The sequence below is a fragment of the Exophiala mesophila genome (genome assembly GCF_000836275.1).
Source record: "Exophiala mesophila strain CBS 40295 unplaced genomic scaffold supercont1.2, whole genome shotgun sequence".
In the NCBI taxonomy this organism is placed as follows: Eukaryota; Fungi; Ascomycota; class Eurotiomycetes; order Chaetothyriales; family Herpotrichiellaceae; genus Exophiala; species Exophiala mesophila.
Genome location: NW_015622505.1, coordinates 4,737,245 through 4,764,126, shown reverse-complemented (window position 1 = coordinate 4,764,126; position 26,882 = coordinate 4,737,245). Strand labels below are relative to the sequence as shown.

Here is a 26,882-nt window from a genome sequence, read left to right as displayed (position 1 = left end):
TCACTCATGTTGTACTTCATGTTGATCTTATCGAGAATTCCGCGAATACGAGTTTTGATAGGCAGGAGCTGCAGACACCGGGAACCGGAAGGTGCGGCGGTGAGTTGGGGACGCCGTTTGCATTGGTGGGAAGGTGCGATGAGGGTCCGAGTGCGGCTCTTGCCCCTCCAATCCCATCGTCTTTAATTTTTCACCAAGTCCACACCTCAAAGTCCACACCTTATCCATGAAATCTCAACACCTGATCCCTCGTATCCACCATGCATCTGAGCAGCTAAGCGTCTAGAAGGATGAGTCAATTGTCAAATCATTTTTCATCTTCCAACCCTTGAAAGTATTTGATTTGACTCAGTTATATTGACCACACTCAGGCCAAACTTCCTACTCTCTTGTCCTGAGTCACAAGTGGAACAACGTCCAGCTATGGGAGCAGGGCTCCTTGTCGCAATTGATCCTGAGGAGATCCTCGCCTCGAATCCCCGCGGTCTCACTCTCGATCAAGTCGCTTACTTTGGGCAAGCCCTCGTCCAGGCTACTCCCGAGAATTTCGACCAAAGCCTCTCGTTCCTTCGCAACCACTTTTCCTCCCTTGCTATCTACTTTGACGTCCGCAAACTTAAGAGCTGGGATAATGTCATTGACATCCTCAATAATGGCGCCGCAAAGATTTTTGTTACCTTTGAACAACTAAAAGCCTTATCTCAAGAGCAAACCATCGCCCCCGACCGGCTCGTCTTGACCATATCCCTCGTTAATCCCAAAACTGATCTCGACAAGCTTAAAGCCTTCCTCTCCGAAAACCCAAATTGGAAAACTACCGAGTGGGCGTTTGATGGAGACAAAGGCAATGAGGTCGTGGACCTGGTTTTGAAAGAGCTTGGAAACTACCCTCCTAGCCCGGACCAGACTCTATTCGTTGCCGTCACGAGCGAGACTGATGGAAGGAACTTGCTCCATGAATACCCCGGCAACGCCCTTGTCATCTCGTCCAAGTCTCTGACCTTTGACAAGTCCAAGGACGAAAATAAAAACTTGATTTCTGCTGTTGACTTGGTTATTGCCGGTGCGACTGCGGATCGAAAGACTGGACTTTATGCAACCACCGTCGTCGATGAGCGCGATGTAGCTCTCGGCCTGGTCTGGAGCAGCAAAGAGAGCATCTCTGAAGCATTGAAGACTGGCACTGGCGTCTACCAGAGTCGAAAGCGAGGCTTGTGGTACAAAGGTGCTTCCAGTGGTGACACTCAGAAGCTCATCAGCATTGGTTTTGACTGCGACAAGGACACCCTTATCTTCAAAGTTCACCAGCAAGGTCGTGGGTTTTGCCATTTAGCCACCTATTCATGCTGGGGTAAAGAATCGGGTCTCTCAAGGTTACAGCGCACGCTGCAACAGCGCAAGTCCGATGCTCCTGTGGGTTCCTATACTGCCAGACTCTTTAATGATCCCAAACTCCTCAACGCCAAGATCAAGGAGGAGGCCGACGAACTGTGTGAGGCCACAAGTAAAGAAGATATTGCTTCCGAAGCAGCAGACCTATTGTACTTTGCACTGGCGAGGTGTATCGCAGCCGATGTCACCTTGGAGGATATTGAGAAAAATCTGGACTTGAAGAGCCTCAAAGTCAAGCGGAGAAAGGGTGATGCAAAACCACAATATGTCGAGGAGAAGCCAGTTGCCCCAACTCACACATCCAACGCCGAAACAGAAGGAGTCAACGGTCACAAAGATGACGCCGTGAAAGAGGCAGCATCGATACCGAAAGGTCCCTCCGACCCAGCAGGCACCATCTCTGGAAGAATATCCATGAAGCGTTATTCTACCTCTCAAACATTTGCTGACGACGTCCTCAAGTCTGCCCTGCAACGCCCAGCCCAGCGGTCAAATGAAAAGATCATGGGTATTGTACGACCCATCATCGACGACGTACGCACCAAGGGTGACTCAGCTCTTCTCAAATACACCCAGACTTTTGAAAAGGCCACTGGCCTCAAATCTCCAGTTCTCAAAGCACCTTACCCTCCGTCCCTAATGGAACTTCCTCAAGAAACAATCAATGCCATCAACATCTCATTCGACAACATCCTCAAGTTCCACTCCGCACAAAAGCCGGCCGCACCTCTGGTAATCGAGACCATGCCAGGCGTGACATGCTCGCGCTTCACCCGTCCCATTGAGAAGGTCGGTCTGTATATTCCCGGAGGGACTGCTGTCCTCCCGTCGACTGCTCTCATGCTCGGAGTCCCTGCGATGGCAGCAGGGTGCAAGAACATTGTTCTAGCCTCTCCTCCTCGCCCCGACGGCACCGTCACTCCTGAAATCGTCTACATTGCTCACAAAATTGGCGCGGAAGCGATTGTTCTTGCGGGAGGTGCGCAGGCTGTTGCGGCTATGGCATACGGCACCGAGTCCGTCACCAAAGTCGACAAAGTCCTCGGTCCTGGCAATCAATTTGTGACCGCTGCTAAAATGCTCGTTTCAAATGACACCTCGGCAGCCGTCAGCATCGACATGCCCGCCGGACCGTCAGAAGTTCTCGTCATCGCCGACTCGACGGCGGATCCAGCCTTCGTCGCCAGTGACCTTCTCTCACAGGCGGAACACGGCACTGACAGTCAAGTGGTCTTGATCGCTGTTGATCTAGACGAGCGCCAATTAGATGCCATCGACGACGAACTACACAAGCAAGCCCACCAACTTCCACGGGTAGACATTGTCCGTGGCGCCATCGAACACTCAATCACCATTTCTGTACCAACCCTCTCGTCGGCCCTTCATTGGTCCAACTATTACGCTCCCGAACATCTCATCTTACAAATCGCCAACCCAAAGTCGGCATTACCTGAAGTTCAAAACGCTGGATCGGTGTTTATTGGCGGCTGGACCCCTGAGTCAGTTGGCGACTACTCGGCCGGTGTCAACCACAGTTTGCCCACGTATGGGTACGCCAGGCAATATTCTGGCGTCAATCTTGGCAGCTTTATGAAGAACATCACGAGCTCCGAAGTCAGCGAGCAAGGCGTCGGCAAGGTGGGGTTTGCAGTCATGGAGCTCGCAAGGGTCGAAGGTTTGGACGCGCACCGTCGAGCTATGGAGTTGAGGATGGAGAAATTGGGCTTGGTGGAGAAGAGATACAAGGACGTTAGCACGCAGCAAGAGCAGGAAACGACGTCGAAAGTTCACAATGTCAGTGCGACAGTGGCGGTTCCAGCACCCGTGGAGCTGAGTGACGCCAAGACAGCTGCGGACAAGGAGATTGAGATTGAGAAGACAACCTTGATGGAGAAGCCGTGATGTTGATGATGAGATTGACGCTGGCGACGGTATCATGGCCATAGAGCGAGGGCCTGGTTTCCGACATTGCCTAAGGCGTCGTGATGGAAGAGGACGAAGATGTTTTGATAATTAGATCTCAGGTTTAGACATTTTCTGACGAATACACTACTACGCCCGATGCGATAGTCCAGATGTTGCACGGTGAATGTCCTTCGCTGGAGGAAATTTCGCACTACTAGGTCGTAACGCTTGAGAACCTCGATACTCGAGAAGGGCGACAGCCATGTCTCACAGCCGGGTGGGAAGTCTAACGGCGCCGTCCAAGCGAATGACTTGGCCGTTGAGCATGGGGTTTTCAACCATGTCTCGTACCAGACGGGCGAATTCCTCGCCCTTTCCCATGCGCTTAGGATACTGCAACATCTCCGAGTTGATGGCGGCACGATTGGCCGTTGAGCCTTTGGGTTTGGCCTGGCCCGATGCTCCTGGCTTGGATGTGGAAACCGTCATGCCTGTCTGGAAGGCTCCTGGGGCGATGCCGAGGACGCGGATGCCGGCCTTCTGGCCCAACTCCCGGGCAAGTGGGAGGACGATGCTGGCGACGCCACCTTTGCTAGCGCTGTAGGCGAGCTGGCCAACCTGGCCTTCATAGGCAGCAACGGAGGCCACGACGACAACGATTCCACGCTCGCCGTCTTCGCCCCAAGGCTTGTTGAGCGCCATATGTGGCAGCGTCAGCCGGATCAAGTCCACCGTGCCACGCAGGTTGATCCCGAGGGTGCGGTCAAAGTCGGCCATGTCCATGTATTTAACCGTCTCGTGGGTCGCATCGGGCGCTTGTTTTGGGAGACTGAGTGCTGCTGTCCCAATGCCTGCGCTGCAGATGGTACCTGATAAAGGCGCCGGGTTTGCCGACTTTGTGATCCATTGAATCGTGTTCTTGACAGCCGTCTGTAGTGAGGATGAGGATGACACGTCGGTCTTGGTGAATAGGGTTCGTGAAGAAGGAAACTGGGCGAGGGCAGAGGCTGGGGGAGGGTTGATGTCGAGGATCGAGACATTGGCTCCGTTTTCCAACAGAGTTATCACCGTGGCCAGCCCTAGACCACTCGAGCCGCCTGAGACGATGAATGTACGATCTTTGATCTGCATGGCGGAAGTCTCGAAGGGCAGGGTATTGAAGGGTGTGATGTAAGGACACTGACCGAGATTGATCGTTTGTTTATATCTTTCTTTCCTATGCGGTGGATTGCCGTGGGGTAAGGCTACCTCGGCATCCAAAAAGAAGGGACCAGGGTCGGCTATAGTCCAGTATCCGTCCTGAGTTGGATATTTCTTGTCACAACTTGTACAAGGGCATTAGAACCTGGTTGATGTTACTCATCTGTTGCTCATGTTGGTCTGGATGAAGTCGTTGGGCGACGATTATGACAATGACGATTATATGGAAGGAACCAATTAATGTACAAGTATACCATTTGACATGTGATTTCGATAGATCACGTGATGAGTATGCACGGATCTCCGGCGTCACCAGACTTTCTCGGTTGGGCTAGATGACTTCTGCATCACGCCCGCACCTTTCTACTTGCGTATACGGAGGAGCTACAGATGCTCAAAGAGACGGTAGGATTATGGTTTGACTGTTGCCTAGCGGCACACGGGGCAATGAGGGTTCCGAAACACATTGCTGCAATGACGGGCGAGGTAAACCGATCTTCCTTACACATATTCGAACTATAAATCTCATCCTTTTTACAGGCCTTTCGTCTCAGACCAGCACCATTCCATTGGTGTGAAATCAGCGTAGTGTGACTTCCACAGAACGACCTAGTCCATCAACATGTCCACCCAGAAGAAAAAGATAGCCATCATTGGCGCTGGACCAGTGGGCTGCGCCTTTGCAGTGCATCTTGTGAAGGCTGGACACGACGTCACAATTGTTGGTCGAGGGCAGCGGCTTGCAACTCTCCAGACCAATGGAGGTGTGCTCACGAAGAAATCGGAGAAGGCGACCGAAATCTCCAAGACTCCTGTGGTCGCCGTCGCATCCCTCGACACAGCACAACCCTGGGACCTTATTCTCCTGACCATCACTGAGCGAACCTTTGACGAGAAGCTGTTGGCGACGCTCAAGGCATGTCCAAAGTCAATCGAGATCCTATTCATGTTCAACACCTTTGCATCACTCGACAAATATTTTGACGCTTTGGGAAAGGAACGCTGTATCATGGGGTTTCCGGCCATTATGGCCTTTCTCTTTGACGGAGTATTGGTACATCAATTTGTGAATTTTGCCCAGATCACCATTGTCTCATCAGTCGAATGGCGGTCCATCTTCTCTTCGGCAGGGATCAAGTGTGTGCATGAGCCTGACATGCAGAGCTGGCTACGTACACATGCCGCTTTTGTCGTCGGTTTCATGAGTTCGACCATTGCGGCCGCCAAAAGGAAATCGGGAGTGACGTGGGAAGAAGCAAAGCTTAATGCTGCGGTGGTTAAGGAAGGGATGGCGCTGGTACAGAAGTTGGGAAACCATATCATCCCCAGATATGTATACTTCCTTGCTGTCGCGGCACCGACTTTTGTGCTCGCCGGCATATTTTGGCTTGTGACGAAAGTGCCGAGGATCCGCGATAACCCCCAGGCACTGCTGCACTGGCAATCAGAGGTGCTTGGTTTGGTTGAAAGCATTATTGCAGCAGCACCCTCTGAAGACGACGTACGTCTTATTCGCCAGCTGCAGGCGAAGTATACATGATGAAAGAATACTGGGCCAATAGGTCAACTCAACTCCAGTTGCAGCTCTTCCTCTTGGAGTTGCTGATGCATTGGTGGATTACATTCAAGTTGGCATGTTTTGATTTGATTCTACAATGTCCATTACTAGGTTGATAGTATTGTTTTTCTCAATGTCACAGATTCAAGATTTGTGATGACAACTCACGTGACAAAGGAGATGCGTTTATAGATATCGGGGCAGAAAGTACGACAGGAGCATCCCTATACATAGAGCCATGGACATCCATACTTAGGCAAGTCTGCAGGCTACCTACTTAAAATTAGGTATGTATTTGAGTAAAATCGGCATGCTTGGCCCCTGGACCCCGTGCCCCAAAGCCCGTGCCACGGTCGAAGAACCTTGGCGATGACCTCAATGCTTTAGGGACCTAACTTTTAACCATCCGTGCTACCCAACCACCCAACCGCCTAACTAAAAGTTTCTAACTAAAAGTTTCCTAGAGAAGTGGGAGTTCCCTCTGGTGGAAGATCTCTTGTAGCCTCCTGCCAAGCGCAAATAGAGGAGGTGCGCCTATGGCTTCACACCGCGTCCATGCACTCTTTCACTGTCACCGGCATCACTTCTGCCCCCATTATCGCCCCTCGCCCCTCGCCAGTCACCCCCGCCTCCAACCATTCCTCCAGTCATGTCATCCAGTTTGAAACAAGGTTGGACCAGTCTTCAAATCTGACCAAAACTTGGACTTGGGCAAACAAGTCACGCAGGTGTAAATCTGGCCAACGATTCATGGCCATGCAGAATCCTTCGTCTCAAGTCCGTAGTCACCTATATATTGCTGTTACACAGTAGTCCATCATTAACAAGGAAGCATTGGTCTGAAGGGGAGAAAAGAAAAAGGAAGAGAAACCAACAAGCGCCTGCCACTTGCTGTGCTCACTTCCCCGCCCCTTCCACTTGAACAACTTCCTTCAGTGAACAATTTGGACCCAATCGGGCAGGAAGGAGGAAGGAGGCTGCAGTCAAACATCAAGTAAAGTCACGTTCTCATCATTCTCACCGACCCACACTCTCTACAGGTCCAACATCACCAACCCCCGATCAAGACAGTCTTCAGTGCCTCCCAAACGCCTTGGAATTGTTCATTACCGTTGTTCCTGGCTGGCTGACTGCGCCGCTACCCTCTTCAATCAACCGACTCTCCTTGCATGTTCCATATTTCGGCCTCCGCAGAGACACCACTCCCTCTTCCTGCGCCTGTGGTTCCTTCCACCTTGTCCTTCTTCCCTCACCCTTCTTCGCCATCTTCATTAATGCTCTCCATATGTCCCAATCTTCTCAGCGCTCAAAAGCCCCCAATAGGAGCCTGAACAATCTGAGGAATGGCGGAAGAGTGTCCAGGGACTCTTCCAGGGTTCGCCGCAAATCTATCTCCATAAACGATGCATATCTCTACGCTTTGCGGGTCGCCTATCTCAATTACCTCCTCCAGCCTAGGGCTACACGCAAACGCCATGTCGAGACCAGACCCCCTCCCAATCGTTCAACCTCTTCTCATTCCTTCCACGATCTCATGAATGACTTTACCGTCGTCCGCGATCCAAAGAGTACCAGGTTTCCACATGGCTTTGTCAAGGAGTTGGAAAAGAGGTTGCAGGGTATCCTCATGGGCAAAGAGCGTCGTCAGGAATATCAAGATTCTGTTGTTAAGCGTGTCTTTGCCGCCTTCCTCAACGCTCTCTCCGACCCCTCATTCAAGAAGCGTATGGAGGCCGACCGACGAGCAGAAGACTTGGTCTTGATTTTCTTCTCAAACGCCACGCGAGAATTGCAGAAAGGCAAGCCCCCAGGAGACGATGGCGTTAAACGAATGGTGGACCGCCAGGTCGCCCTCTTTGTTCGTCTCCTCGGCTTGATTCTGAAGGATCACGATTGGGCAAAGGACAAGCCTGATTTAGTCTCCAGATTGACCACTTTAGAGTCGAAGCTTCTCAAAGGTGACGAAAACCTGGCATCTTCCCAGACCAACGGTGAATACAAGACCATCGAGGAGGTCGTGCCGTTGTCCTACGAGGTCAAGGATATGCCATTGGTTCAGGTGGTTGGAAAGCTCTTTGGTCTTACAAACACCATGATGCAGTCGGACATCTCCAAGAACAAGCCCGTTTGGACAGAGAAGGCTGCTCTTCAGGACCTCAAGACCTACCAACAGCATCTCAATCTCGGAACCAAATTGACGCTCACTTCAGCCGATTTCGAGACTCGAGAAGCTTACGAGTCCTGGAAAAAGGACGAGGCCCCAGACCTGTCACAGATGATGCTCGCCATCATGCAGTCTAATCCTCAACTTGCAAAATCCACTTCTGGACCTCCCCTTCCAAGCCTCAACCCAACCTCCTCTAACGACCCGAACGATGCTCACTATGCAGAGCTGTCCAGAATGCTGTCACAGCCAGGCGACACCTCTTCCTACGTCCTCGATCTGCCGGCAGACATGGGCAACCTTGATTTAAGTTCAACTTCTTCCCACCTCGATAATGATTCCCCCCAACTGTACGTTTTTATTCCTTCCGACCCCAGGGCCATGTTTCGCATGATTTTGCTTCAAGCCCTCACTCACGACCTTGACGACAATTCGAATGAAAATCCTGGCCGCGCATCTGGCCAAATTCTTTCCAAGAAAACAAGCGACCTTTTGAATGAAATTGCTTTGAGGTGGCGTATACCCAAATTCACTCGTATTATCTTGTTTCTGGACGTTGTGAGAGAGAAGTTCATGGAGAAAGCCATCAATTTGGACACGCTCGATGCAGTCTTCAACTTTGTCAAGCAGCCATTACAGGACGACCCCAAGAACAAGAGAAGCTCTCTGATCGTGAGTTCAGCATTGTACGATCGTTTCAGTTGGACTTCATCCGACTTTGCCGTCATGAGAAAACTCCTCTCCAGCCTCTATGACTTTCTCCTGAGAGATCTGTATGAGGTGATGCTCACTGCATATGCCGACAAAGCTCAACTACCCAGACTCGGCGCCATCATGGCCGTCATTGACGATCATATCCGCACTGATCCGAGCTTCTCCCAGGGTCCCGAGGACTTTGAAAATTTCAAGCGGGCAGCATTCGATGGCTTGGCCGCGGAAGCTCGAAGATCCTACGATGTCCTGTTGGCTCGTGAACTGCCTCAAGAAGATAGCGAATGGGAGTTCTACCATATCCAACAACTAGCCAAGGCTTTGTTGAAACTCGCTGAGAAGATACAAAAACGATTCCGAAAAAATCCAGAGATTTTGGGCATCAATCCTTTGATGATCCTGCTGAACTCGGTCCTACCTGCATTCGCAGAAGATTCAAAGGCAATGGTTGAGCAAATCCTGATAGTGTCCCGACAGAGGGGCGCCGAGATACCAATGCAGGAGGGCTTCGACTTGTACAAAGATCTGAGTGAATTCAGACGTGTCCACACCGATGCATTGCCCGGAATTCCATTTCCGTACAAGATCGAGGACCTTCTTGCGGAATTTGTCTGGAAATGGATCAGCTCCACCGAGGGCCAAGTCATGGGTTGGGTCGAAAATGCCGTCAAGCACGATACCTTTGCTGTTCGCACCAAACACCCGGACCAAGTACCGACAGAAGACGAACGTCACTCAACCTCAGTCATTGATATATATCAGTCCTTCAATCAAGTCATTGAACAAATGAGTCAGCTGAATTGGGACGACGACCTCACTTACGCCAAGTTCATGACTGCCCTGTCAAAAGCGATCGGCCTTGGAGTTGCGCGGTACTGCGAACTCTTGGACCAGATGTTCAGTAAGGAAATGGACCGAATGACACCGGAACAAGAAGCCGCGGCCAACATGACAAGGCAGGAAAAGTGGGTTCAGCTTGCAAAGGACACCTGGAACAACAAAGAAAGGGTGGAGCCATTTCAGTTCTACCCTCAGTCTTTTGTGAAACTCAACAACATCTCATTTGCGATTCAACAGTGGGACAGGGTTGAAACGGAAATCAATGTTGACGCGTGTGCTGAGGTGTTGAAACGGTATGCACCCCCGCTCGCGCAAAGACCTCGCAAGACGTCCAACTACGTCTTCACCATCAAAATTGTCGAGGCCGAAGATTTGAAAGCGTGTGATGTCAACGGGTTTAGCGATCCCTATGTTGTCCTAGCCGACGAATATCAAAAACGCCTGTTCAAGAGCAGGATCGTGTATCGCAACCTGAATCCACGCTGGGACGAATCGATCGATATTACCACTCAGGGCCCTTTGAATCTGATTGCAACCATATGGGATTGGGACGCTATTGGCGATCATGACTATGTGGGGAGGACCTCACTCAAGCTCGATCCAGCCCATTTTAGTGATTTTCTGCCACGCGAGTACTGGCTGGATCTCGATACTCAAGGACGTCTTCTGGTACGGGTAAGCATGGAGGGCGAACGAGATGATATTCAATTCTATTTTGGAAAGGCATTTCGAAACCTCCAACGAACCCAGCGAGACATGACACGCAAAATCACCGACAAATTATCAGCGTATATCAATCACTGCCTCTCTCCGAGAGCTCTGCGGTCACTTCTCAACCGCGACATATCCATCTCCAGTGTGTCGTCGTATTTTGCTCGAAATCGACAATCCGTTATCCAGACTTCCACTGCACCGACTGAAGCCGAGATCATCAATGCTCTCAAACCCCTCTTCGACTATTTTGATGACAACTTTGCTATCATGCAGCAGACACTGACTTCAGAGGCCATGATTGCCGTGATGACGAGGTTGTGGAAAGAAGTCCTGATCACAATAGAAGGACTTCTTGTGCCACCCCTCTCAGACAAGCCATCTCAACAAAAGCCATTGAACCAGCAAGAACTCGACGTTGTCTACAAGTGGCTACAGAGTCTGTTCGAGTTCTTCAATGCTACCGACGAAGAGACGGGCGAAGCAAACGGTGTGCCGGTGAATGTGTTGAAGAACCCCAAGTATCACGAGCTGCAAATGCTCAACTTTTTCTACTTTGAGCCGACGGATAGCCTAATTCGAGAGTCGGAGAGAATGGCGGCTGCTGCCCTTTCGAGTCATCAGACACAAAGATCAAGAGTCTCGGCTCCGGCAAGTCTTGGACAAGTGGGCAGAGGCGGGCTATTGCAACCTGGTGGGATGACCGGGACACGACGTGCTAAGAGCATCATGATGAGTCGCAACCTGGGGACCATGAGGAAGGCGAAAGAAGAGAAGTGGAAGGCCGCACAAGCTGAACCCAGCGATGACATGATATTAAGGATCCTCAGGATGAGGCCTGACGCGGGAACTTATCTAAGAGATCGGTCTCGGCAGAAGGAACGACTTGCTGCCTCTGCTGCAGCCGAGATGATAGTTCGGCAGAGTCTTCTCTCTGGTGGTGGCAGAATGACAGGCCCGAGCGTTATCAGGCGGTAATGGATGGTGGTTTGAGGCATGCGGTTGGAGCGATCGTAGATATAGGGTTTGCGCGGTCACCGAAGGCAAGGTATCGATGAGCAGGGAGGAGATACCCCAGGCAATGGACTACGAATTTGTCAAATATGATTGGGATGACTATTAGACGTTGGACCCTTGACAACCAAGGGAGTGATATGCGAGTACGACGAATGAATTTGTATGAATGAATATCTCATAGATATGTGAATCGTACTTTAGCATCTTTGATCGCATGAAACAAGTTAGCATGCTTGACTAACACACTAGTTTCCGGAAGCTGCAACCAAACCTTAAATTTAAGCGTAACCTTATCGCCTCGACCGTCTAACTCGATATAGGCATTTGCATTTGTCCCTGCGAGTCTTTGTTACACACGACTTTTGACTTTCTCCATCCACATCATCCGTGAGAGTGACGCCAGTTCCCATTGTTGGTCCACGCCGCACCATGTCGTTAGGTAAGTCAACTACCTATGTCCTTTGATATGGACTGCTTTTCTCCATTCCATGACAGAGTTTTCATGCGCCAAAAACTGACAGAAGATCCTAGAACTGGACGAGAAGGCACTGGAGAGTGTCGCCAACAATGGCGAGATGGACTAGTAAGTCCTTGACTCCCCACCGCTACCGACCACAGGCGGCTCACTTTTGTCGATGCTCTAACTAACAATGCTGCCAGTGACAAATGGCCCGCCCTCATCGAACCGCTTCTACAACGACTGAACGATGTAAGAGACTCCGTCAGACACCTGGCATTCGTGTCATTGCTAATGATCGGGTTACAGATCGTCTACAATGAATTTCCTCTCCCAAGACCCTATCAGAACATCACTCGCGCAGCACCACCAACTTCACCTTCCCTATCCCAAAGTACTCCAGCCAGAGATCCCAACTCAACAACCCAGGCACCCTCAACACCCGTTCGCAATCTCCCTCCTGTCCCACCCTTTCCAAATTCTTCAGCGACATCCACATCACACGTCCCCGATTCCCTTCCTCCATCGCAAGACCCCTCCAGTCGAGACAATAACGTCCTCACCGAACTCCCTGCTCTCCTCCTCCAACTCCTGACGGGGACCATCCAAACGCTCCGTACCTCATTTTCAGACAAGCCACCACATACCATTCAACGCCTTGCCGAACTCATCCTCCATCCCAAAGCTCACTATAAGACTCTCCCCGCTTGGCTTCGCGCGCTGGATCGCGTTGTTAGTGTGAGCAGCCCAGCGGATATCTTTCCTTTATCCGAAGCACCACTCCTCGTCAACGGGGTCAACGGCGACCGTTCTGGCGGCGGCATTTTATGGAACAATAATACCGATGCGCGTAATGGCTATGATAGAGATTCGCTAGGAAGTGACGAGAGTTTGGGTGGCGCCTTACTCACACCCATACCCTGGCTACGCAATGGCATGGCGGGCAGCAGTTCAGATGATGATATTGATGGAGGTGATCACTCAGGTTCATCCCTGGATGCGAATGGGATTCTCGGCTCAGATGGCAGCCTCGGTGATGGTCTGAGTCTTATTGGCAGTCAAGGCAGTGCGGACCCCATGGTTCCAGACCGAGAAGACGGTGGTGTCACACAAGGTGAATTGATGCGGATGGAGCAGGAGGCTGGTGTCGTGCCTCTGACACAGAATCTCGCCGACACAAGTTCCCGAATCATGGGTGATGATGTGGATGATGACGAAGACGAAGACGAGGACCAGGACCAGGACCAGGAAGCGTATCAGGACGATGGCGATAACCTACCACATGCTCGTGGGCCCGATGTCGTGGGGAGTGTCGATCTGGGCAGAGTCGGAGGCAAAGACGTCCAATTGCATATTGGCAGTCCACCCTCGACGAGTGAAGGAGGTCTTGCTGAAGAAGAGATTGTTCCAGACCCGAATGACGCCCAGACTGTTTTACCTACTCCACAGCCATCTGATCCACCATCTGTCTCGACGACAATAGCTACCGACGACCCAAACATCACCTCTGCGTCGCCTGCGGATGATTTCGAAATCATCCTCAAAGAGGATGCGGAAACCGATGCCATGCAATTGGACGAAGTGTCTGATATTTCCTCGGCCCCGGCTCAAGTCTCTGGTGCCGCCACTGATCTGGAATCCTCCGGCAGTGGAGCAGAAAAGGACGGTGACATCGTTCTTGTAGATGCGGCTGGTGATGGCCAGAAGGAGGACAACGAGAAGAAGGTTGAAACCCCACCAGCGACAGCCTCGTCGCCGCAATCCAATGAACCCAATCCCGACCCAGATACTACCACGACGTCGACTGCGACATAGTGCGTCAGCATGATTCAATAACAACAGAAAAGGATCCCCTTGTCTGTACCTATGTTCTCAAGTTGTTGGCTTTGACTTTGTTATCAGCGTCAGCGTCAACGTCAGCATCCGCAACCATCGATCCATCGAATCATCGAAGACACGACCGCGGCTGTACTGGCTGTCATGATCTATTTTTCTTATATCCTCTGTAACCTCTAGACAGGGCGGGAGCACGCGGAGGAATCATGAAAACGTCTAGACGACAGCGACCGATTTAGTTTCACCGCGATTGCCTTGTGGCTCTTGTCTTAGCGGTGTTCATGTGGAATGACCCCTACGTAACTCCTTATGTAGATTGGATAGCTACCGTGTATTTGGCGCCCGCGCCTATGCTCATGCCATTAATTCGAATTCGCGTTCGTGTTTCGTATCCATGCCCATGCCCATGCCCATGCCCATGCCCATGTCCATATTCGTATTCGTGTCCACGTCAAAAAGCCTCCTTTTCTATCTCTACAAGACTTTATACAATCGTGTACCTCCCCGGGTACGTGCAACATGGGCCCATCTGTGGGTGAGTATATATGTATGTCATCAAAAATGTGAGTATATTGTGAGGTCGGGAGCAGGTGAATCGCAAATTGAGAGAGTTCACTCAATAGTATGTGTCCTTCGTCTGGACGAGGAGAGTGAAACGGGATTTGAGTGGTGACGAGTTGAAGATGCTTTGTCGAAGTCAATGTAGGCGCCAGCATGTCGTGGCACGAGGCTTGCTGTTGCAATGACTCATGTGTCTTGACAAATGGGTAGCTCAGTAGTACCCGGCAAGGCCCCAGAACTTGGAGCTGGAATTTGCAGCTTGTTGTTGCAAAGGTCAGGTTTCCATCACCGCTCCGGCCACAGCCTCGTGAGCTGAGGCAAGAGTTGGCCGCTGGCTATCAAAGCTGTGGTTTCCGATATCCAAAATATTGCCGAGATATGATCCACCTCTCGTGTTGAGTGGACCAAGTCACCAAATCAAGTCGTGAATGCTGCAAATGCAAGTTTTGCGACCGAGGTTCGTCAAGGCTTGTCTCACTGTTGGTACACGATCGTCAAGACTGAATGATGAATGGTGTCCAGTATCGTCTTGATCAATTCGATTTCTGATATGATTGGCGGATTTCCTCATATACCTGCCATGCCTCTTGTCGAAGTCAAGTCTCATCAACTGGCACCGCCACTGTTCATGTCATTAAGATCTGTCCCTGATCCGCCACGCTTCTTCTCTTTCTTGGCCCATCTCAACCCGCAAGCATTGCAGAGTGTTTTGGGACCATTGGGACCTTTTCGCCATTCTGGACTGTCGAGAGTGCCACAGTCTGTGCAAACAAATTCATCGGCGCTCTTCACTTTCTTAGGCTTCTTGTCTGAATACGTCGAGCCACCAAATCTTGCGTCGGCTTTGTCGATTGGAATATGAATTCCTGCATCTCCACGAATCAATGCAGGCGAAGTACCCCCTGTGGATATGCCGTGAGATCTCTCGCCCTCTCTGTATCGTAGTCCTGTGAACATTTCGATCGAATCGACATGAGATGACCCCTCATAACGAGCCATCTTGTCGCGAATGCTGTCAGGTCGAGCGTGAGCATTTGCTTCGTCAAGTGCCTCGCGGGTGAGGGCTACATTAGAACTTGTTGGCTTGGCAGGAGGGGGCATGGCGTTGTAATCGACATTTTCGCTTTTGCCTCCAGCCGATGGGGATCTTGCCGTGATCTCAGCAGAACCCGAGGGCGTTCGGTGACCGTTGGCCCCAGCTTGCTTATGGAAGGCTTCTTGCTGAATTTCGGCATCTTCCTCCTCCTCACGCTTCAACGCGGCGATGCGAGCTTGAAGTCTTACATTTTCCAGCTTATGTTCGAGAAACGAGTCCAACAGTTCCGAATTCTTGGTAGGATAAGGTCGTGCCATCATGAAAAATCCGCGACAGAATGGTGCCGGAGGAACCGGAAGTCCTTGTTCCACACGCTGAACGTCAGAAGTCAGGTGTGGATGGCCATGACATTCGAAGATTCGATACTTCTCTTCAGAGGTCCGGAGGCGGTGAAAGAACCGAAGAGGATTGCCCGTTGCGATGCTTTCATTGAACTCTCGGATGAATAGCGAAGAGTCATCTGGATGTAAATAATCAGAAATTGGGCTTCCCAAGATGTCGTTCGCTTCGTAGCCGATTAATGTCTTGGAGGAAGGCGACATGTAAAGGACTCGGCCATCGGCGGTCAATATATATAATAGGTCTTTGAGTTCGTCCAGTACCCTCTGAGACCAATTGCGCCGTTTGGTGAATTCGGTAAGTGTACTGCTCGTGCCTACTGATTGAGAATTCTGGGCAAACCCCGTTGGTAAAGGTCCTGCACCAATGGTGGGATTGGGCGTGGTGCTTTCGGAAAGACTAGACGGCTCCTTGACTAGAGTCGGTGTGATATCAGGCCCAAGTCCTTCAAAGCCAGCGGCTGGTAAGTTAGACAAATCCATGGCCATGCTATCTGCGTACGTAGAGAGATCCAGGTTGGCTGCCACAGATGGATCAAAGATCTGTGATTGAACATTGTATGAATCGGCCATGGATTCGGCGCCATTTTGAAATGAATCCATCATGCAGGGAGATGGTGGGTCCAAGAGCGTTTAATCTTGAGTGCTTTTCTCTGATAGCCACAATGCGGCACTCTCAGCACGGGAACGCGTACCCAAAAGAAGCCAGCAAGGGACAAGGTCAGACGAGGTGGAATCCTCTGGCTGGGAAGTTGGAACCGTAACCAACAATAAATTGAACAACTCATCCAGAGACTGGAGGCCGGAAGATATTACCGTGGGCGAGTATTGGAGTCCAGGACTTAGCGAGGGGTTACTGATTGATCCAAAAAGATGGCATTGCGTCAAGGTTGGATGAATCGAGGCACGACGAAGCGAGGCGGGACTCTCTGCAACCACAAATCTGGGCAAAGAATCTCCGACCGACGACTTCCTCCGCGCCACCGTCCACTGGGCGCTCCTGCCACCTGTGGCGCTTGAATCGATGTGCCAAGACTTGGAGACACATCACGTGTGTGTCATGTTTTAGAAATACGCTAGGCCCACGCTAACAGGTTTAGTGGGCAGGCAGACATCTCCGCTTTCCCTCTCATGCCAGTCGCGACCGCGTTTGCTCCTTCCCCATTACCTTTGGCATCTGGCATCAGTGCATCAAAGCGTTCTTCAAATTTTGACAGATCTACTCACCCATGTATTGAAAAGAAGAAATTCTGAGCATTAGTGAGGTGGTCTTAGGAAAGAATACTGATGCCAACGCCTGACGGATTAAAGGGGTTTTGTTTCTCCCATTGATTTACCCCATTGCTCGAAGGTCAAGAACACTTTCAACATGTCCCGTCTCCTTCAGATGTCCATTGCGGGCATCCGTTCATTTCCCCCGGACAAAAATGAAGTCATCAAATTTGACGACAGCCCCCTCACCCTCATTGTCGGTTTCAACGGCTCCGGCAAAACCACCATCATTGAATGCCTCAAGTTCGCCTTCACTGGTATGCAGCCACCAAACACCAAGGTGGGGGGTGCTTTTGTCCATGATCCCAAAATGAGAGGCGAGAGCACTGTGCTTGCTTTAGTCAAGGTCCAATTCACAGCATCTGACGGAGCCAAAATGGTTGTTGCTCGCCGCTTACAGCTTCAAGTGAAAAAGGCTTCTCGTTCCCTCAAGACTCTGGAGGGCTCCCTGAGAACTGTCCATAATGGTGAAACAATCACCACTTCATCTCGAGTGGCTGCACTGGATCAGTTAATGCCTCTAGCCTTGGGTGTCTCGACTGCGGTTCTCGACAATGTGATTTTTTGCCACCAAGACGAGAGCCTCTGGCCGTTGAGTGACCCTGCAACACTGAAGAAGAAGTTTGATGAGATTTTTGAGGCGCAGAAGTACACCAAAGCCATCGACAATATCAAAACCATCCGAAAGTCTCACAACGAAGAACTAGCCAAGTACAAGATCCTCGAGGAGCACGCAAAAGCAGACAAAGATCGTGCAATCAAAGCTCAGAAAAACGCAGAACGTCTGCAGCAAGAAGTTGAAACCCTACGATCGCGAGTCGAAGATCACAATGTCCGTATTACCAAAGCCCGCAAGCTAGCTGATGAGGCATGGAGGAAAGGCGAGGAATATGCAAAAATTCTAGGGTCACTTGAAGGCAAGCGAATTGAGGCACGAGGCAAGAGAGAAACCATCGATGGCTTGAGAAACGACCTAGAAGAAGTTCCAGAGTCGGACGAATGGCTCCAGAACACCTTGAGACAATTTCAAACTCGACAACAAGAGCTGAAAGAAGATATGCAAGAGAAACAAGAGAAGTACATTGACCTGCAGGACATGCTAAAAATGCTGGGCCAACAGAAGGAAGAACAGACCAGATATCAGGGCAAGTTCGAACAAGAGAGGGATGAACACGAACGACAAGTTCGCTCTCGCAGAGAAACCGTCAAGAAACTTGCCGCAAAGCATCAAATCCGAGGTTATGATGACATGGATGACGAAGTCCTGGTTGAAGAGTTTCGTTTGAAGATCAGAAAGATGGCCAAGGACCAAACAATGGCCCTTGAAAGAGTCAAGGCCGAGAATACGGCAGAAAGATCGGAAGCTTCAAGTCTTGTGAACCGATTGACCGAAAGAAAGCGGGCCCTTCAAGAAAATAAAGTCGGCATCAAGCGACAAATCGATACTAACGACCGCGAAGCAGCCGGATTTCAACGAAATGTGGATGGGATCAAGGTCGATGAAGGAACCAGAGCCATTGTTGAATCCAGGATTGAAGATTTGAACAAGAAGTTGGAACAGGCTCGCCAGGCTGCTCGAGAGGCTGATTGGGACAAGAAATTGTCCGACATGGGCATTGAACTTCACACCCACGAAGAAACACATTCACGGCTGAATGATGAACTAGTACAGTCGATGGAACGGGCCAATGACTTTGCCAAAGTGTCGCATTTGAAGCAGGAACTCAAAGACCGGCAACGCAGCTTGAAGACATTGCTCGACACACACGGTGGCCGTGTGAGCCAGATTGTGAGCCAAGAATGGAATGCTTCCAATATCGAGGGCATCTACCAGGATGTATTAAACAATGCCCACAAGGAAGCAACGTCCGCCACACGTGAGAGGGACGACGTTGCCCGGGATCTGGAGCATGTTCAATACAAGCTCAAAACGCTCCGGGACGATCTTTCTGGAAAGAAAGCGCAGGTCAGTAAGAACGATAAACAAATACGACTCGTTGTCGAAGGAGGCGCAGAAGAATACGAAGAGGCACTACGGAACGCTGAAGCGGAGGTAGATGTTGCTCGCGACGACAGCATGGGGTTTGCGGGTCTTCATGACTACTTGCAAAAGATTCTAGAGACCGCTGATGGCCCCAGCCCTGCCTGTCGTACCTGTCAACGAGGATTCAAAAAGGAAAATGATCCCCATCTCCCCAAAATGAGACGTCGAATCACAGATTTGATTGAGAAGACGAAATCACAGATTGATGCAGCCAATGTGAAGGAGTTGGAAGTTCAGTACAGACGCCTCTTGGACCTCGGCACGGCCGTGGAGACCTGGAAAAAGCTTGTCGAGGTCGAAATCCCTCATGTGGAAGGACAAGTCGCGGATCTTACAGAGCAGCGAGAGAAGCTGGTCGGCAAGATTGAGAAGCATGATAAGATCGTTGAGCAACGCGAGGAGGCGAAGCGCGACGTTGAATCTATTGGGCGGACAATCACTTCGATATCTCAAAGCGATCGAGCGATTAGCGCATTCACCAAAGATGTTGAGGATCTATCTGCCAAGCAAGGCCATGTCAATAATGGACGGACGCTATCAGAAATCCGTGAAGCCATCACGACTGCGACAGACAAGATGAAAGGTGCACAGAACCAGATTGCACGCCTGCGGAGCGAACAGGAGCAATCGCGCAGCAACATCTCTAGCATGGAGATTGAATTGCGTGAGAAAAGAGGCGAAGTTGACCGGATTGACTATCAGCTGTCGACCAAAGCTGGTTTCGTCAAGCGAGTGGAAGAAAATCGCGACAAGAACAGGAAGCTGCGCGAGAACCTGGATGAACTTGATCGTGACGTTGAAGGCTTGGACCCTGAGATCTCGACGGCGAATGCCAAGTACGAAGATATTGATCAACGATCACGAGTAAGAGAGAGAGAGCTATCCCTCGAGTTATCTGAAGTCAACGCGAGTGTTCATGAACTCAATATGCTCAGTGACCTCATCCAGGCGTACAAAGACCGCGGCGGGCCGAGTCAACTTGGTCAGGTCAAGCGCGAGCTCGACCGGATCGAAGGGCAAATCAACGAGGCGAAAGCTGACCAAGGGAATCTGACACAAGAGATGAACCTGATCAATGATCGAATCCGAGACGCAGACGCAACTCGCAGAAAGTACTCGGACAATCTGCGGTACCGGCACGAGAGCCGATCACTTGAGAGGTTGGAGGAAGAGATTCAGGAGTTGTCCAGTCGCAATGCAGAGGTTGACCGAAGCAAGTTTGAACGCGAGTCGGACAAATACACCAAGGAGCACAACCGTCTGAGCGCGGAGCAGTCGGGACTGATGGGTGAGATGAAATCTAAGGACGCACAACTAGGCGATTTGTTGCGAGACTACGAGATCGACCTAAAGGACGCCCCGGGGCGATACAAAGAAGCTCATATCAAGGTGGAGGTAACCAAAGCGGCGGTTGAAGATTTGGCACGGTACGGAGGAGCTCTCGACAAGGCAATCATGAAGTACCACGGACTCAAGATGGACGAAATCAACAAGATTGTCGAGGAGCTTTGGCGAGCCACATACCAGGGGAGTGACATTGACTCGATTGCGATCCGGGCAGACAATGAAACGGGACGTCTGAACCGATCGTACAACTATCGGGTGGTGATGGTGAAAAGAAACGTGGAGATGGACATGAGAGGACGATGCAGTGCAGGACAGAGAGTTCTCGCCAGTATCATCATCCGATTGGCGCTGGCGGAATGTTTCAGCTCAAAATGTGGCATCATTGCCTTGGACGAACCAACGACCAACCTTGACCGAGAAAACATCGAGAGCCTTGCCCGTTCACTGTCCGAGATTATCAAGTATCGGCGGGAGCAATCTAACTTTCAACTACTGGTGATTACACATGACGAAGACTTCCTGCGGTCGATGGACTGTGGACAATTCACAGACTACTACTACCGGGTTTCGAGAAATAGCAATGCAGACTCGATCATCGAGCGGCAGCGCATTGCAGAGGTTCTCTAAAAGTGGCAACCTTTGTGTGTATGTTGTCTTGGGTTGGTAGGAGACGAGAGACAACATGCCACGGATGCCAATAATAATCGCAGATAGGTAGATACCTAAGATGTAGCCTGAGGATACGAATGGATAGACAGATCTCATGGCATGTTGACTGGACAATTCCGCCCCATGTCCAAGACTTCGAATTGTGAAACATGGTCTCAGTCATGAGCAAATCGCAAATCGAGTTGTCATGTGATTGTCATGTGAAAGGCTTGGGATATTAAGTGCCCATCACGTGCCACAACATGTTTTGCAGGCAGGGACCCTTGGGGAGGGATGTTCCTGCCTAAAATAAAACTCTAAGGAAAGCCTCGTGCTTGGCAAATGGCACTTCGGAGGAAGGCACGAAAATGTCAGAGAATACGGAGTACGGCTAGCAGGCGCAACTGAGGTGACTGTGGAATCATTTGAGAGAAGGAGCGACCTGATAACACGTGCAACAATCAATACTTTGGTAAACATCCTCATGTGAACGCATTACTACTACTGTTAGTATCAATTTTACCCAATTCTACCCTTTTTTTTCCCATTCGAGCATACCTCACTCGGCGTGGTCAGGTACCCGGACGTGCGGGACTACTTAGCACGAGCAGGTTGCATTGACCCTAATCGACGCCGATCAACATCATCGCCAATACACATCATTTCCTCCTCGCCATTGACAAGGTTCACATCCCAACTTCACCCTCTCGAATAATAACCACAATTCCCATGGAGTACAGTCATTGCGACGATTCATCCTCACTCCACATAAAGTTACAGATACAGATATCTATCCGTCCCCACAATTGTCTTTGAGGCGTGGATCAAGATTATGGTTTGCCACAGAACACTATGGGTGTCGTGGTCAGTAGACTTCGCTAATATTTCACTGCCCAGGGCGCTATGGCGCCCGCTTTTATGTCCATACAGTATAGCTAAGGCTGCCTAGTCCACCTCCCCACTGATCTTTCCCAAGCCTGTCTTCTGCCCAGTCGCAAGAAAACCCTGTCGAGGCGCTTCTTCATCACGAGACATGTTCACAGGGCCCTCAAGCATCCATGCCCGCCCCCCCCCCCAAGGGCTCCATCGAGCTTGGTGCTTGAGATCCGCCATCCCAACCACCCGAAATTCAGACTTTGCGCCCAAGGAGCGTGCTAGCATACACTTTCGGCGCGGCTACGTCGGCCTATTCGTACACCAACATCCTCGCAATGAAAGAGCTCTATTTGGGAACCACAAACAGCCTTGTTTTCACCATTGGCATGCAGGTCCTGGTACTGGCTTTGCTACATTGTTATCTCCACTTTGCTCTGGTAGGTCGACGCAATACCACCGTCAACTTCCAACCATCCAACCATTTCGGTCCTTTGTCTTTTCAAGCCTCTTCTCAATATCCACCTCTTTCGATGCCCCAACGTTGGACCACCGTGCCACCCTTCTCTTTACGTGAGAGAAAGGACGCCGCGCCTAAGTAGTCCAGCCCTCGACGATTCTACTAACGACCATTGGCGCTGCTTCGTCATCCCACATCTCGGCATCGTCTGGGAGCCATGCGCAGATCGACAAGTGTGTTGACCGTGCTTGTTTTTGTAAATCCTCACTCATAACTTATCCTCATTTTTGCTTCTTCCTTTGCTTTGCAACTAGTTTGGTTGTGACCATCATACAATACGGCTCAGTCTTATCTTTCCGAAGGACAGCGACGGTGCTACAAATTCGCCCTTTCGCCAACGAGGTACCTCGTTTGTGTTTCATGCGTAGCTCCCACACATAAATACCCAGGTGACAAAGACCTGTGAAGGGTCACAGGAGCCCGTCCCGCCGCTCCTGCAGACTTGGTCTATAAGTGGCTTGTAGACCAGATCAATCACTCTGAGGAGCGTCAAGGTAGAATCATGGTGGGAAGAAAACTATTGGCTGCACTGTTGGCGGCTACCTCAAGCACAGCGTAAGCACCTCTTGAGTTGAAACTTGATGCCTCGTGTTGCTGACCTATTGATCAGGACCCCTATACTGAAACGAGACTTCGCATATGGTTCAACGCCGGTGCGAGGTGTCAATATAGGAGGTTGGTTGCTGCTCGAACCTTACCTCACTCCATCCATATTTGAGCCGTTCGGTGGTAGCGTTGTTGATGAGTATACTTTTACACAAAACGTGGCCAACGCCGGCGACATTTTACAAAGTCACTGGGACAGTTGGGTGTCCTTGGAAGATTTCCAAAAGCTCGCCAACAATGGCTTCAATCTCGTCCGTATTCCCATAGGCTACTGGGCCTTTCAGAAGTATCCGGGCGATCCTTATATCCAGGGCGCAGCAGATTATCTGGAGAAGGCCATTGGCTGGGCTCGACAGACGGGACTTGTAGTCTCGATTGACTTGCATGGTATTTCATCCTCGCGATAGCTTATGGCGCTTCTTCCGGCCAATTCTAATTTTGCCAATACAGGTGCGCCTCTGTCACAGAATGGTTTCGACAATTCCGGCCAGAGGACGTCTGACCCCGGCTGGACTAGAGACACCACAGTCGATGTGACTCTCGATGTTATCGGAATCATATCACGGAAGTATGCTACCAGCGAGTACTCCGATGTGGTTGCGGCCATTGAACTCATCAATGAACCAGTGGTGACCTCCCTTGACGGCGGAAAGGATGCAGTGGTATCTTACTACCAACGAGGATTCGATATCGTGCGATCATCAGGCCAAACCCCAGTCGTTATCTCGGACGGGTTTGACAACCCCTCGGAATGGAATGGCATTTTGACCAGTCAAGGTGCCATCGTCGACCATCATTATTACCACTCTTTTGGACCGGTGCATCTCTCTTACGACGAGCACGTCCAAGCTGTCTACTCCGACGCCGAGACTTGGGCCCGGGGTCAGGACAAATTGGTAGTGGTCGGTGAATGGTCTGGTGCCATGACCGACTGCGCGCCCTTCCTCAACGGCGTTGGATATGGCGCCCGATATGATGGGACATATTTCAAACAGAACCCAGATGGCACGTATACCACTTCCGAGTACATCGGCTCATGCGCCATCAGGAACCACATCGAGCAGTGGGACGACGGATTGCGCGCCGCCACCCATGCATATTTGGCCGCCCAGCTTGACGTCTATGAAAATCAAGCTCAGGGCTCGATCTTCTGGAATTTCAAGACAGAAGGCGCCGCCGAGTGGGATTTGTTCCGCTTAATAGATTACGGTGTATGGCCAGGTTTCAACTAGCTGGATAACAGCACTGCGTTTGCACCTGGGAGAATGTCTGCTGGCTGAGGAACACGTGAGCAGCAGTCATCAAAACATACGGTCGGAGTTACGGGCATTATGTGCGAACCTTTTCCGCCTGCAGGCGTGAAATAATGAGAGTAATAGACGAAGTGTGATCGCAGTAAGCGTGCAAGAGAGATAGAGAGAGAGAAAGAGAGAGCATCTAGATGCATATACCCGTGGTATGCGGGACGAGCAATGGCAAATACCCTCCAAAACACCTACAGAATGTGGTCGCTTTGGTCAGAAGACCAACACCATGGTCCATATCAAGTCCCAAGGAAAGGAAAAAAAGGGATAATTGAGACACATCATGCATACATGCATCGCATTGTATTTGAAGCCTTTCTAATTGAACCATCCATCCGCTGTAGCATTATTTCATCGTACCTGGACATTTCGACTACTCAATGACAAAGCCATCCGTGGTGGCTTTGACCACCTTTTCGAAATCCACATTCTCCTCAATCTCGAGCAGCTTGGCGTCCAGCACATCCACTTGAATGTACGGCTTGTCCAACTCGAAGCTGACCGTCATGGGGAAGAATTCACTGTCGTCGTCCGTCTGGGCCTCAAACTCAAACGCTCCGCTCGGGTTGCTCACATCGACGCTGCCAATTGTCCATTCCAGACTGTCTCCCGTGACCTGATAAATGGCGTCAAACGATGACACCGCCGGCTCGGCCGACGAATACGGAATCGTCACCACCACGTTGTTGAGAGTGTGGGCATCTGGGTTCAGCAGCTCGTACTCGATGGTGATGGTGTAGCTGTCGTCCGACTTGTTCACCCACGCCGTGAACGTGATGGGTAAGACGTCATTGCTGTCGGCTGGGGCGGTGGCACGCCAACGAAGGACCCCAATAGAATTGTTGGTTGGGAATCGCTTGGTCGTGTCTTTGAGCTGAACGACCTTGTCTGATGTGAAGAGGTTTCGGTCCACATTTGGGTGAGTTCGGAACTGGGCTTTGAGAGGTCCTTCGACCGCCTGCACCGATAGAGAGAGTTTTGTGAGCGCTGGGTCTGTGATCTTGACCTGTAGATCTCCCTTGACCTCAAAGCTCTTCAGTGTGCCCTCACGAGAGAGCTTGGCTGACAGGGTTTCGTTGACGGCGATCGTAATGGGCGAGGCACTTGACAAGCTAGATTCGTGATGGGCATGAGATGAGGAGACGGTGCGGTCGGGCAATGTGGTCTGAGGAGAGGCTGCAGGGGGTGGTTCGAGTTCCTCGGGACCAAGATCTTGTTGCACCTTGGCGAATGCATTGGATGTTTTTGATTTCTTGTTCAATTGCATGCCCTTTGTGGGACGAGATGCGGCAAACTTGCTGGCCGTCTTGTTCTTTTCGGCTTCATAACTGTCGTAAGATTCGGGTCGTGTTGGAGGCGTGTATGTAGGTTGTTGAGGAATCTTGGGAGCCATGCCCCGTTGGTATGCAGCCGCCTTGGAAGCCTCTTTCCTCTGTAGTTCAAGTTGTTTGGCCTTGCGCTTGCGTTCTTCCGAAGCCTCGAGTTCCTTGTTTCGCGCGATGATTTCTTGGATGCGCTCCTCGTGAGATTCCATCTCGAGAAATGTCTTGATCTGGGAAAGAGAAAGATTCTCTCGATAGCCCATGGTGACCAGTTCGTCAAACGCCGATAAGAGGTCAAATGCATGTCGCAGAATCTCTCGCTCATCGGCCTTCTTACAGATGGAGGTGACCACCTGGCCAAAAAGGTGCAGGCTGTCTATGTCTTGGAGGATGTTGGATTGCTTGTTTGTGATGAGGACGAGGTAGAGCTCATCGAGAGGTTGATAGACAAATCGAACATTCTCGCTCTCGACGGTCGTGTGCTGTGTGGAAGAGTCGGCGAGTTTGGGAAAGGAGGCCAGTAGAGCCTCGACCCTGGATTTTTGGATCTCAACGAACTGCCGCGAGAGTAGTGCCTTACCTCCCCTCGTACAAATCGAGGCTGCCAGAACAACCATTGTCGGGAATTTGCCTGAGTATTGGAGGACAACGAGAGAAGGGACAGGCTGCGTTGAGGGCCAGTTCTGTGAATGAGGGTGGTTCTAGGAAATATGTTGATGTGTGAGGGGGGATTTGGGAATTGAGGCCAGCAGGGCCAGTGGCTGCACGATTCTGTAGAGGACACGGTCAGGGTAATTTAAAGACCGTCAGACTGGGAGGTTGGCACTAATGGAGCCCATATTTGGCGTCTTCAAGCACATTATTCCTTGTCTGACAACTATATATTCACTACAATGCACCCCTGTCGGTCCAGGTGCTACGAAGCCGGTAGCTATTGAAATGGATTTGCTCACAGACAAGTGTAAACACCAATCCACATCACTAGAAACTCTACATAGTCTCTGACTCAAGACTGTGCATACAATCTCATCGTCAATATCTCCCTCGACGCGCCACACGTGGGATCATGGGCTGCACGATGGCACGTAATGCTCCGCAGTGGCTGACTAGCATCTATCTAACTCAAAACAGGCAAGCGTCAGTGACTCGTGACTGCGCTT

The 26,882-nt window shown here is 50.8% G+C and overlaps 9 protein-coding genes across 9 annotated transcripts; 6 read left to right on the top strand and 3 right to left on the bottom strand.

Annotated features, from left to right (window-relative positions):
- Nucleotides 1-232: 232 nt before the first annotated feature.
- On the top strand, nt 233-3,454 carry PV10_03461 (histidinol dehydrogenase). Its single transcript, XM_016367912.1, has one exon. The coding sequence runs from the start codon at nt 424-426 to the stop codon at nt 3,292-3,294; it is 2,871 nt and encodes a 956-aa protein (XP_016227430.1). The 5' UTR covers nt 233-423; the 3' UTR covers nt 3,295-3,454.
- On the bottom strand, nt 3,348-4,689 carry PV10_03460 (uncharacterized protein). Its single transcript, XM_016367911.1, has one exon. The coding sequence runs from the start codon at nt 4,426-4,428 to the stop codon at nt 3,565-3,567; it is 864 nt and encodes a 287-aa protein (XP_016227429.1). The 5' UTR covers nt 4,429-4,689; the 3' UTR covers nt 3,348-3,564.
- Nucleotides 4,690-4,880: 191 nt separating this feature from the next.
- Nucleotides 4,881-6,209, top strand: PV10_03459 (uncharacterized protein). The gene is made up of 2 exons (XM_016367910.1): nt 4,881-4,983; nt 5,038-6,209. The coding sequence occupies exon 2, from the start codon at nt 5,120-5,122 to the stop codon at nt 6,035-6,037; it is 918 nt and encodes a 305-aa protein (XP_016227428.1). The 5' UTR covers nt 4,881-4,983; nt 5,038-5,119; the 3' UTR covers nt 6,038-6,209.
- Nucleotides 6,210-6,994: 785 nt separating this feature from the next.
- Nucleotides 6,995-11,648, top strand: PV10_03458 (uncharacterized protein). Its single transcript, XM_016367909.1, has one exon. It carries the CDS (start codon nt 7,341-7,343, stop codon nt 11,457-11,459), a length of 4,119 nt encoding a protein of 1,372 aa, XP_016227427.1. The 5' UTR covers nt 6,995-7,340; the 3' UTR covers nt 11,460-11,648.
- Nucleotides 11,649-11,865: 217 nt separating this feature from the next.
- PV10_03457 (uncharacterized protein) lies at nt 11,866-14,149 on the top strand. Its single transcript, XM_016367908.1, has 4 exons — nt 11,866-11,937; nt 12,030-12,081; nt 12,159-12,207; nt 12,265-14,149. The coding sequence occupies exons 1-4, from the start codon at nt 11,928-11,930 to the stop codon at nt 13,768-13,770; spliced, it is 1,617 nt and encodes a 538-aa protein (XP_016227426.1). The 5' UTR covers nt 11,866-11,927; the 3' UTR covers nt 13,771-14,149.
- PV10_03456 (uncharacterized protein) lies at nt 14,084-16,706 on the bottom strand. The gene has a single exon (XM_016367907.1). It carries the CDS (start codon nt 16,390-16,392, stop codon nt 14,959-14,961), a length of 1,434 nt encoding a protein of 477 aa, XP_016227425.1. The 5' UTR covers nt 16,393-16,706; the 3' UTR covers nt 14,084-14,958.
- A 302-nt stretch (nt 16,707-17,008) lies between these two features.
- Nucleotides 17,009-21,205, top strand: PV10_03455 (uncharacterized protein). The gene has a single exon (XM_016367906.1). The coding sequence runs from the start codon at nt 17,156-17,158 to the stop codon at nt 21,074-21,076; it is 3,921 nt and encodes a 1,306-aa protein (XP_016227424.1). The 5' UTR covers nt 17,009-17,155; the 3' UTR covers nt 21,077-21,205.
- Nucleotides 21,206-22,596: 1,391 nt separating this feature from the next.
- Nucleotides 22,597-24,725, top strand: PV10_03454 (uncharacterized protein). Its single transcript, XM_016367905.1, has 3 exons — nt 22,597-23,045; nt 23,101-23,483; nt 23,547-24,725. The coding sequence occupies exons 1-3, from the start codon at nt 22,993-22,995 to the stop codon at nt 24,326-24,328; spliced, it is 1,218 nt and encodes a 405-aa protein (XP_016227423.1). The 5' UTR covers nt 22,597-22,992; the 3' UTR covers nt 24,329-24,725.
- PV10_03453 (uncharacterized protein) lies at nt 24,559-26,461 on the bottom strand. Its single transcript, XM_016367904.1, has one exon. It carries the CDS (start codon nt 26,337-26,339, stop codon nt 24,774-24,776), a length of 1,566 nt encoding a protein of 521 aa, XP_016227422.1. The 5' UTR covers nt 26,340-26,461; the 3' UTR covers nt 24,559-24,773.
- Between the last annotated feature and the right edge of the window lie 421 nt (nt 26,462-26,882).